General features: G+C 40.0%; 1 protein-coding gene across 4 annotated transcripts; it reads left to right on the forward strand.

Annotated features, from left to right (window-relative positions):
• The first annotated feature begins 1801 nt into the window (after positions 1-1801).
• On the forward strand, positions 1802-10988 carry sp3a (sp3a transcription factor). Of its 4 annotated transcripts, none has more exons than XM_088353186.1 (7): positions 1802-2076; positions 2223-2320; positions 2615-2707; positions 4475-5711; positions 6468-6654; positions 6748-6944; positions 9585-10988. In XM_088353186.1, the coding sequence occupies exons 2-7, from the start codon at positions 2252-2254 to the stop codon at positions 9869-9871; spliced, it is 2070 nt and encodes a 689-aa protein (XP_088209312.1). In that variant the 5' UTR covers positions 1802-2076; positions 2223-2251; the 3' UTR covers positions 9872-10988. The 4 variants fall into 4 exon arrangements, with proteins under 4 accessions (XP_088209312.1, XP_088209309.1, XP_088209314.1 ...); XM_088353183.1 differs by having other exon boundaries at positions 1802-1962; XM_088353188.1 differs by lacking the exon at positions 2615-2707.
• Positions 10989-12579: the final 1591 nt, after the last annotated feature.

The following is a 12579-nucleotide window of genomic DNA, read 5'->3' on the forward strand; positions in this document are numbered from 1 at the left end:
TTTGATGATCATTTTAAAAATAAATAAATACTGTGTTGCTAAAGTTACCTAGTACTTGAGTAATTTTTTTACCAAGTACATTTTTACTTTTACTCAAGTAATCATTTGGATGACTACTTTTACGTCTACTTGAGCAGTATTATTCTGAAGTAACAGTACTTCTACTTGAGTAATTTTTTGGCTACTCCACCCACCTTTCATTAACACCCGATATCGTAATGTTTTCACAGTGTTTTAGAAATTTTAAAAAGTATTAAATGTTTGTTTTTCCTCAGTAATAGTATTCCCTCTAAATGTCTTTTGTCCCTTATGCATAAAGTATGTCTGCAATTATAGTTATACGTTTTACATCCTTTTCTACAGGACTATTTTTTTCCCTTTTGTGTGCAATTACTATTATGCTATCCCCCGATACTGTGAACTTTGATAAATAAAAGTTGGAAAACGGTGTCGGTGTGATTTGAGTTTGAAGTATGTTTTTCTAAATTCATTTGTATACCCTCTGAATTTCTGTTATTTTTCATGCCTATATCTGCAATACTAATTGTACTGTATTAACCTTTTACGTACTTTCTTTGTGCTATGACTTTTTCTAAAAATGTAATCTAGGTACCTTTGCTTGATAAAAGTTGGAAAACAGTGTATTTAATAGTGTCAGTATGATTGTGTGCTTGTTTTAACTTGTTTCCTTAATCTAGTTTTTTTAGAACTTTCGACAAGTATTAAAGGTTTGTTGCGTTATCTTTGATGTAAGTTTAACCTTTGAGTATCAGTTGTGTCTCATGCTTATATCTGCAATAAGAATTGCACTGTTTCAACTTTTTGTGCCCTTTTCTTGTGCAGTTATTATTAGTTTTCGAATCACTCCAAGCTACTTGGCCAAATTGCAGCAATGCTGTAGGTTTATTGTGGTTCTGGATTTGAGTATGTAGCGCTGATCGCTGCATGGCTCTGTGGCTAGGACCTTGACTCGGCCTCTTGGCTGAGAGCAAGTGTCTTGGCCCCTTGGCTTTGTAGCGTATTATGATTTGACCGATAACGGATAATGGATAATTGATAAAGAATATAGAACAATAAACCTTACAAATTCCCCCCCCCCTTTCTAATTGCTGTTTAAAAAATTGTTAAAACGTCATATAACAAAATTGTGAACATGCCTAATTGCTGTTAAGATTGTCGAGAAAAATTGTTCAAACCTCACATTGTTTATTTGATGTTACTAGTGTCAATAAAATTGTTCAAACCAAACCCCCGTCATGTAAATTTTGCTCAGTAAAAGTTGGAAAACAGTGCATTAATAGTGCCAATATGATTGTGTGCTTGTTTTAACGGATTTCCTGGGTTATTTCAAACCTTTGACAAGTTTCAAAGGTTTGTATTTCTGAATTTATTAGTTTATCCTTTAAATTTCAGTCCTTTCCTATGCATATTACTGCAACTCTCATTGTACTGTATCAACTTTTCATATCCCTTTTTGGTAACTTTTTATGTCCTTTTTAGTGCAATTACGCAGCTTTGGGTTTTTTTACCGCTAAAAATGTAAACTATGTCCCTTTGGTGTAAGTAAAATCTTATGAATATCAGTTCTTTATTCGTGCATAAATATGCGATTTAAATAAATTCGTGCTGTAAAAGTGTCAAAATGCAGAACAGGAAAAATATTATGCCACAGAATGATTGATGTAAGCGTTAACAAATCAGAATGGGACGCTCAAATAGCATAACCAATCAAATGCGGTATGATAGTAAAGATGGGCGGTACTTCCTATGTATGACGCCAAGCTCCAGTCAACAGTGCAGGCCCCACCCTTTGTGTTGCTTACCGCCAGTCAATCAAAATAGAAACAAATCTTGACACTTTTTCTTTTTTTCTACGCGGTTGACGTCAATACAAACTGCCGGTCATGTCGGGTCGCTTCTAGCTGTCAAAACTCCGTCAAACGGAAAGTCACGCCATGACTGGTATGTAATTTCTCATCCTATCCGTAATGCTAACAAGCATCCTCGGGCTAAATTAGCTTGCTAGCAAGCTAGCTTGGATACGGCTAATCAGCGACTAAGTTAGCCGCTAACGGGGTAAGACAAACTAATTCCCGCCGCTCAATTCCTAAATATTTTTTTCAAAGAGCACGCTCGTTCAAATATAACTTGCTTCTTTTTCCCTTTGTGACATAAGCTTTTTGTTTAGCTTCGTTTCCAAACTATTATGTTGTCCTTCACAGCGCCAGAACAACCACTGAAAGCGGACGAAATGGCTGCGCTGGATGTCAACAGCAGCCAGAGCAACTTTTTACAACACGGAGACGGAACGGGCAATCAGGTGAGAGTTTCTTGCGGCTTTTTACACAACATGATGCTGGGTAGCTTGTGGTTGTAGGTTGCAAAAGTTGGAGGGGTTTTGAACCCCTCAGACAACGCTTCCTCCCAGGCGGTGCAAAAATCCCGCCTTCTTTCCCAGCGAAGAGACCGCCTGAAACTCTTCATCAGATGTAAACATGACGTGAATGTTGTCTGAGGGGCTCAACAAAACCATGTTATGTCCTCGCTTTTGCACATTTGGCTCGTACTAATAGCCACTCAATTTCTCCCTCTGAAACTTGCACTCGATGGGTAGGACATTGAGTCTTCGTCCCTCGACCTGCTTGCAAGCACCTGCACAAAGGTTGGCTCACCGGCGTCAGAGGTGGACAGAGGTGCTGCCGCTGCGGTAAGTCGGCACCTCTGGTAGATATTTTAGAATGGGAAGGAGATGATTTGAGGCTCTCACAAAAATCAGCTTGCACCAATGGTGACTGCATCAAATAAAACAGGTTTGCGTTGTTCAATGTTCACGTTAAAATACTGTAGACCGCCGTGATGCGACAACTGAGGTGGGATTGCAAAGTGAAATTGTTGTAACGGGCTAGAAACCTATGGTAATGTGTAGCTTAAGCATTACAAACCCCCGATACCCCAGGAAAAAACAAAATAGTTTATGATAAGTACTACATTTGTGTAATACCCGTGCATATTATTAAATAGCTTCATAAATAAATACGCACATAAAGGAAACATGAAATTTGATTTACATTGGAGTTCAGCTCTGTGGGTGGATTCAAGGCGGATTAAAGAAAGATCTTTAGATTTCCACTTAGTGGGTTTGTCATGTCCTTAAGACGATTTTCTTGCTATAGTCATCTCATTTTCAATCATAGTGCTGATCTTCAACTGGTTACGGGCCTGCAGCTTAGCGAGGCTGGTGATTTGAGTGCCTTCTTCATATTTTTTGATATTTGTGGTTATTATGTTTTTCTCACTTTAGCATGGGACCCTTAGCTAATAAATGCAGTACAATAAATACTGTATTGTACCACCTCGCAACATTTTTAAGAAAGCACACAAAAGAAAATAATGAAGAGAAAGGCATTTTGGGAGTTAGTTCAGCCAATAGCATATCAGCATTTTCATGATGCCGTGATGCAAACCAATAACAGACTAGTATTTGATATGACATCAATAGCAGACAGGCAGCTTAGAGTCTTAAAGACGACATGGTACCAACACCACAAAATTTGGAACTCTTAATGGTATTGGGCACACAAAACAATTTGTCATTCATGTTCTATAATTGGGGCAATTTTGAAAAGAGGGGCTAAAAAAACAACTTATTCCATACTGTAAAGTGAAAATGTTGTACAAGAGGTCGCAGTTGGAGTCCACTGTTTATGAAAACACTTACTGAATCGTGTTATATTCAAGTAAAGGCTGCGTTAACAGTAGTGGTGAAATGACTGTTTTTTTTTATTTATTTATTTATTTTTCCCAATTGTAAAAATACAAAATTGCGTAATAAAGAATGCATGAATTTTTCCTCAGAAACCATGGAAAATAGGTTGTAACAAGGGACCTAACCAACTGGCACACCTGCTTACAATAGAGACAATATATGCTATCAAAATATCCTTTTGAAAGCTTGGGGTACTTGATGATCAAGGTTTGCCTATAATCATGTGATGGCTTGGATTCACATTACTTAATAAAACTGGCAGTTTTCTAAAGACATGATTTATCCAGTCTTCTACTTTCTTTTGATCTAAGGCAGAGGTCTCCAGATGATTTGCCCGCGGACCTGTTATGAATATAGCTCACCAATGCTGGGTCATGGTTATTCTCAAGTAAAATATTCTTTTATAGTGATTGACTAAGTTTATTCAACCCTATTTCCAATATTTAACCTGGGAATAACTGAGTAATAACACAATAAGATATTTTCTTAGAAATGCAAATCCATCTGGGTTTGCTTTGTGCTAATTAGTAATACCCTGAAGCTCTCGGCCATAAAAATGTTGGAAATCCCTTATCTAAGGAACATTCTATATTTCATTTAACCAGACCAGTTCATTTTATTGGAGAAATACATAACTCTTAACCAATGAGACTTAAACACATTTTGGCATTTAAAAATTAGTAATAACTATTTTTTCCCCTCTCTCAGTCGACAGATCAGACATCCGGACAACTTGCAGTGTCTGATAAATGGGAGGTGTTATCCCCCACAACGAGCGGAAAGGATGACTCTGGAATGATACAGCTCCAAGGCCAAGGAATATTAACATCAAACGGACAGTACGTTCTTCCTCTCCAGACTCTGCAGAGTCAGCCGATTTATGTGTCGTCGGGAAGCGACACCGCCTCTTCCAATTCAGTGCCTAACATTCAATACCAAGTGATTCCTCAAATTCAGACTGCAGACGGACAGCTGAGCTTCACCTCAGGCTTGGAAGGAGCAACTCTGAGTCAGGATTTGACAGGTCAGATTCAGATCTTGCCTGATGCTAGTCAGGGTCTGTGTGTGACATCCGCTGCCAGCATCCTCACAAACAACCAGAGCTTCGTTTCACAGAGTGGGAATATCCAGCAGATCCAGGGGATTCCTATCGGAAGCCCTGCATTTAACAACCAGGGTCAGGTTATTACTAATGTGCCTGTGGGTTTGCCAGGGAACATCACTTTTGTCCCAATAAATAGCATTGACTTGGACGCGTTGGGCCTATCCAGTGCCCAGACAATAGCGACAGGCATGACTGCTGATGGCCAGCTAATCATGGCAAATCAACCGGGCAGCGGCTCAGAAAATCTGGAGAAGACTGACGACAACCTCTCCCAAACACTACCAGTAAATGACGCTAATCTTTTTGTGCCCACGTCTTCCTCCCAGCTGCACAATTCAACCACCCAAGCCAACCTCCTCCAAGATGCTACGTTGTCGTCCGTGGCAACGCAACAGTCTGACTCCAACGCTGGCCTCCACCAGGGCTTCATCCAACAGACTCAAGAGCAGAACATCCAGGCCACATCTGCTCAATCCATTGTCCAGCTACAACAGGTGCCGCTGCAGACTGCCAATGGGCAGGTGATCCAACCGGTGGCTACGGGCGGCCAAGGTGTACAAAACCTTCAGCTGATCAACCCTGGCACTTTCATCATCCAAGCCCAGACGGTGACCCCGTCAGGACAGATACAGTGGCAGACCTTTCAGGTGCAAGGAGTGCAGAACCTGCAGAACCTTCAGCTTCCAACCACTGTCCCTCAGCAGATTACTCTGGCTCCAGTCCAGACCCTCTCATTAGGTTCCAATCCTGCCGGCGTCAACAGTGGGCAGATCCCCACCCTACAAACGGTGACTGTCAACTCGGCGCTACAACAGGAGAGAAATGCAAACATGCCTAGAGGTACAATGTTTATTGGTTACCATATGAATAAAGCATTCAGTAAAGTAAATCTTAACCAGTCTCTGTAAGGATAAGGATCAGTCCTTAACAACACTGTAAGCCAGTGTGTATGACTAGATTCCATTTGCAAAGAAGCATTACAGCAATACATTTTAACGAAACACACTTACAAAAAAGAGTTACACGTCCTGAAGATTTAAAAAAATATTTTGTTGTTGTTTTTGTAAATATTGTGAGTCTTTAATATAGTCATATTTATTCATTTTTCCGATCCCTGTGTTCCTCCCAAAACATTGATTCTACATGTAGTTGGGTTAAACATTGATTCTATATGTAGTAGGGTAAAAACTGTTTTTTTTCTGATCGTAACAGTTTTAGGCAGAAATTAAAAAATATACTGATTTTATTTTTTTTGCCAAGCAGAATTCATAAGAAATAGGCTATATCCAACTCCTTTAAATTTTGTAAAACCAAAAATAAAGAAAAAATAAACTCACACGGACTCCATTTGCACCCCCCCCAATAATTTAAGATGACCATATTTAGATATAAAAAGACTTTGCCTGTAATTGGCAATAATTTTGTTTGTGTCTTTATATTGCATTTTACATCATCATACCGAGACTATACTCATATTTGTTTAAAATGTACTAAGTAGTCATAATATTTGTGATGCCATTAATATTGTCTTCAAATGCAAAATGGCCATGTAATGCTGCAATATGACGCCAACTGTGGCCCTTCTCCACTCTGCAGACATCCGGATAAAGGAGGAGCCAGATTCAGGGGAGTGGCAGCTAAGTTCCGATTCTACGTTAAACACCAGCGATCTCTCCCACCTTCAGGTCAGGCTTGTAGAGGAAGATGATTTCATGGGCCTGGGAGGCAAAAGGCTACGTAGAGTAGCGTGCACTTGCCCTAACTGTAAAGAGTCTGGGGGGAGGTGAGTTCCTTCGCAGGGATGCACTTGAGTTCCAGAAAGTGCACGGCTGTTATGTAAATAAGCATTCTGGGATGCGCGTTGTGTCTTTCCCAGGGGTTCCGGAGTTGGCAAAAAGAAGCAGCATGTCTGCCACATCACAGGCTGTGGCAAGGTGTACGGAAAGACCTCACACCTGCGAGCACATCTGCGGTGGCATTCTGGGGAAAGACCTTTTGTCTGCACCTGGATGTACTGCGGGAAGCGGTTCACGCGCAGTGACGAGCTGCAGAGACATAGGAGAACACACACAGGTGACCCATGAAATCTATGTTATGGTTTTATATGTAGCAGTGGTTTTCAACTGGTCTGAGTTCAGGAAGCACCATTAGACCCTAATTACATGTTGCGTCCCAAATCAAGAACTGAAATCCTCAAAATTATTTAAAGGAAAGAACCAGCAATGGAAGTATTCACGTTTTTTTTCCAAACAACATTGCCAGAAAAAACACAACGACTTAAACTATTAATATTCCCTTTAAAGGGACCGTGTGTATACTTTAGAACCTGCATTTTCTCAAGTACTTGTAGGTTGAGACATTTTATTTGTTTGACACAACAGCCTCACCAATATTGTCGACCATCTTGATGCTACGGGTACCCGGAAAAAAACAAAAAGCTTGTTAAAGGCCTGGCAAGAAAAACAGAAGGAACAGTGGTGCGGTTAGGTCACTGGGTCTCCGTAGTTTGTATTCTTCCTTGTGCTCTGAAGCACTTGTTTTTGGTTGCACTACACAATGCAGCGACAAAAAGTGGTCAAATATTACACACTATCCCTTTTTAATGCCCAATTATCTGCAGTTTGACTGAAATCCAAAACATTTAATTTCAGTAGCTTTGTTTTCAATATGATAAAATCCGTATCGCAAAAAATTTCTACTGTATTTCCGTTTGGCCATGCTCAACATGTGTAGAAAAACTTCCAACTACCAGTCTTTTTCTGTGGTAGGAAATGGTGGGTTTCATCTCACATTTGCAGGGAATTATCACCATCTACTGTTTTAAATAAATTGAACTGCAGTTATTTTTTCTTTTCTTACCAAGGCATTTTCCTAAGGCAAAGGCCCGCAACTCACTGAAATCGGGTCGGTGACCCACTTTTGGGAAGTGACCCACCAATCATAAACACTGGTTTATAGAATGGATTTTCTTCTATTCCCTGTACCACAACTTCCAGGGTACCGCTGCATTTTATTCCGGTTTTCCATACCACAGTCAACCTTCCTGTTTTATAACATACATGTTGGTTATGTGCAGTATGCTTTTTTCCATATTATAAAAGGGTAATAAACGGCCCTTTATTGTCCTTGGCTGTGACCGTAAGCGCTAATGTTTGTTTGACCGTGTGCTCTAAAGACAAGTGCCATAGAATATAAATAATGGGCTTTTGAAAGCAAAAGTGTGACGTCAACTGTGAAAATGTCTTTTTTACATCGTTCCTTGTCTGCAGTTATAATAGTGTGGAATACAAAATGTCCTCAACAGTAAATTAAATACAAACAAGAAATTGTTAAACACAAAACAAACGATAAAACGGTTTTAGAAAAAAAAGGCCAAAATATTCCGTTAATCTGACAGTTTTCTACCAACTTGCAAATATAACCAGTAAAATGCAACTGCAGTCACATTTAATTGCCTGTTAATGTGCAGATTCTGTTTTCCTGCCATTATTTTATTTGTTCAGAAGGTTAACGGTTTTGTTTGAAAATTAGTCATCTTACGTTCTGGTTCTCATTTATATGTTTCTTTCTGCAAGCATGTGCTTTTTAATAGTCACCCTATATTTCACGGTTCACAGATATCTTAACCGCCATCGTTGTCGGGGCACTGTTTCTTGTTGTGTGCCTCGGGCAAGTACAGCCTGGTGGCGCCCATCCCTCCCTAGGCCATTTTTTGGGATAGGGGTTTGCTCCCCTACATGAAACGGATGCAGTGCCGTGAAAAAGTATTTGCCCCCTTTCTGATTTCTCAGTGGTCTTGGGGGTAGGGCGCCTGCCCCGAGACTGGGAGGTTGCTGGTTCAAGCATCGGCCAGGTCATACCTAAGACTTACAACATTGGTACCCATTGCCTCCCTGCTTGGCACTTGACACCGGCGGTTGGAATTGGGGGTTTGGTCACCTAATGACTCCCAACGAGATGTTGCAACACATCAGTTGGGTTGGGTGAGGAAGAGGGAAATTACCTCCTCTGTATCAATCTCCCAGAAAGAGTCAAAAATGTGTGAATGTGTTCTTCATTCTAGCCACCTCCCACTAGGGACATTTGGCTCCAGTATGTAATGTATAAATTTATTTATTTATTTTTCACACATGTAGTGGCAATCAATTTTGGGTGTGACCTGTGGAATTTAATTCAGCTTTCCCAAAACGGTGGTTAGTCACAGTTAACTTGTGATTTCACAAATAGTGTCAGATAAGCTTTGATATTTTTGGTGCCTTAATAAAACATTTAAAAACTGCATTTTGTATTTCCTTGGGTTGTCTCTGTGTGAAATTAAAATGGGTTTGATGTTCTGAAACCTTTGTGAGTGATAAGTATGCAAAAAAAACTTATTAGGAAGGGGGGCAAACACTTTTTATGGCACTGTAGTCCTGGTTTCCATGGATAGTAGTAGCAGGAGAAACCTTCTTATCAGACTCTGATACAGCACTTTCCTCTTACGACATCTGGTCACTGTTGTTTTTCGGTGTAAAGCATCAGTGTTACATGTATGTATTTAGATCACAGAACTCTACATTGACAGGCAGTGGTGTGACAATACTGATTGGATCCTAAATTATTGTGGGAAATTATTTCGTTCTAAAACTTGGAGTATTTAATCCTATAACACCTGTCGCAACCCGTGCACCCTATACTTATCAATATATCAAAATCTGTGTTTTTTTTCTGCAGGCGAGAAGAAGTTTGTGTGCCCAGAATGCTCTAAGCGCTTCATGAGGAGCGACCACCTGGCCAAGCACATCAAAACCCACCAGAACAAAAAGGCTGCAAACTCTGTCAGCACCGTCGCCCCAACTGTGGATTCGTCAGCGGACAGCCTGATCACCACGCCTGGCGGCGCCACACTCATCCTCACCAACATCCAGCAGGGCTCCAATAACGCTCAGGACATCCTGGCTAATGCGGAGATCCCACTGCAGCTCGTCACCACATTAGCGGCCAGCGAGGTCATGGAGTGATCGGCACGTCTCCTGTACTCACTCCTACCTGTGTTTTTATTCCAGCTTTGAAGATAAAACGATGACTTATAGATATATATTTTACCATTAAAAGACAAAGTCTTGTCCGCTCTGTTATGACGTGGAGGTAAAAATAGAAAAAGACATTGCAGTAATTACACAAGGAAATGCCTTATTTTGTACAATATTTTGTAGTCGTAGGTATACGATGTCCTCAATCAACGGTAATGATTTTTTTTCACCTTCCCTTACCTATGTACTTTCTTTTCTTTAAGCCAAGACAAAGCTCCACCTCCAATTTTAACATGTTTTTAACGCAATTGTTTGTTTATTTTGCTTTTTTTCTCTCCTATGAATATGTATTTTCCAACAGTCATGGTTCTTCCAGTCATAAAGCGATCACTGCAGTTTGTAAAGAATTTTTTTCTAGTTTCACTCCAAAAGGACCAACAAGATATTTTAATATCCTGTTTACAAGATAACTCTTTTGGAATGGCTCTGTTTTCAGCAAATGTGTTTTTTGTAAAAACTGGAGAAGTTATTTTCTAAGCCATTTTGAATGATGGTTGCCAAATTTGCCTTGAAACTCAGGGTTAGGTTTTAAAAGCATGATACAAGTCAAGAAAGTAATCCGAGTATTGTCTCACTTTTGGGGACGTCTTTTCTGGTGGACCAAAAGCTCAGAAGAAGGACACCACCGCTCACATGAATAATGAGCCTTGTCGGCCCTCCCTCACTCGTGCGGTCATTTTACACAGTTTCCTCCGCCGTGCAATTAATCAGTTCAATTTTAAGTGTAAATGTCATTTTAAAAAGTGGTACTTTGAATTATGAAACAGCACTGTCCTTGAATCATTGTATCTATGTCGGAAAATATCTATTTGTATATCTTTTTATATACATATATATTACAAAACAAAGTTGTTGCATTCCCATTTTAAATGTGCCCCCAACGTCCAAAGGAGAAAATGAAACTATTCCCTTTTTTTAATATGTATGCATTGTTCTCTTCAACTGAAGCAGTTCTTGTGTACTAAAGAATTGCAGTTTATACTTGGGAAGAACTGTACAAAAATCTGTCTATAATGTCATTATAAACATTTCTGTTACATTTCAATGGCATTGCATATTATTTTGTGTGAGTTCACTTTTTAAAAGTAAACTTGAGTATTTTATGGCAAAGGCTTTCATTCTCTGCAGCTGGCTCTCGGGCCTCCTGCTCCAGTAGATGTCACTACAGCCAAGAGAGCACAACCGGTTGATGCATGCTTGACCCCTTTAACCTCTGTTTGCAAAGTCCAAGTCACCGAGGACCATAAAAAAGGTAAGATCTCAGCTGAAAACGAGCTTAATAAACTTAAGTCACATTTATTTCTATAGCAGTTAACCACAAGGTCTCAAAAGGACTGCACAGGCCACACTTTCAACATGCGCTGATCTCATAACCTGCAGGCTTGAGTGAGTTTGAAGCAGATTTTTGTACAGTGTTTTTTGTCACTATAGGAAATGACAGGTAAGAAGTATTCTTTTTAAAGTTACTTCTACATGTACAGCATTACTGTCATGAATATTTTGCGTCAGTTATTTATTGCAAAATTTGTAATTCCTCCGTGTGTCTCGTTTATATGGAGGAGCAATCCTGCCAGACTTTGAAAGGTATCAATACCTACAAATATATGCCCGCCTAGGTATTCGGGGCACCACTTACTGTGGTGTGTTTTGAGAACGTACTGGATAGCAGGCCCATCCCTCTCCAGGCGGAATTTACTTTATATTTAGCTCGCCCGCAAGAAACAGATACTTCTGGTTTTCATGGTAACCAATAGAGGGCCTCCTGATCTGACTCAGATACAGCACTTTGATCATCTGGTCACCATTGTTCTTCAGCGTACCGCTTTTCATAGAATAGCTGGTCCTCTGCATTTACCAGCAGCGGCCCCTAGCGTCTTCGCAGCACACTATGCCCCCAAATTTTCCTAAACCACTGGGTAAAGTCTTTCATTCCGTATCAAATTATTTATGTTTAGATGGAACTTTTAAAAAATATATATATATTTTTTTATTTTAGAACAATTGTTCCATGAAAAAAAACAACTGGTCGACTCACATTTTATTTCCATAGCTCCCAATCACAAAATGTCTCAAAGTATTGCAAAGGCCACAATTACAACATCAACCGATCTGAAACCGACATGCGGGCAAGGAAAAACTTAAGGAGGGGCTGCACAAGTGGTAATCCCCCTTTCAGGAAAACCAGGCTGCAATGGATGTTGCATTGGGTAGCAATACACAAAACATAATTAATGTCAATTTAAAAAAAAACATGGGTAATATGTAAAATTGTCTTAAAAGTCCATGACAGCAACAACACAGCTTTCAGTCTCAGCCAGTCAGTCGATGCAGACGTTGACATGCCCTGAAGCATGGTGCTTGTCCATTGACCCATCATAATACGCCCTTCTCCCTTATTTGACCACCAACCAGGCAGCTGTAAAGGACAGGAAAAGAAAAATATGAAGTCGGCATCAATCATAAGCAGGGCTGTTGCTAGCCATTTAGGTGCTCTAAGATGTGGGTTTTTTTTGCTATTTATTTCCCTTTTATTTTCTTTGTATTTGTATGTGTGTGTCTTGCTGTCGGTCACCCCTCTTGAGGGATATGACCAAGGTAGATAGATGGATAGATAAGAACAGACATGGGACCAAGTC

This window comes from Urocampus carinirostris, chromosome 14, assembly GCF_059441175.1.
Source record: "Urocampus carinirostris isolate Australia breed hairy pipefish chromosome 14, RoL_Ucar_1.0, whole genome shotgun sequence".
Taxonomy (NCBI): Eukaryota; Metazoa; Chordata; class Actinopteri; order Syngnathiformes; family Syngnathidae; genus Urocampus; species Urocampus carinirostris.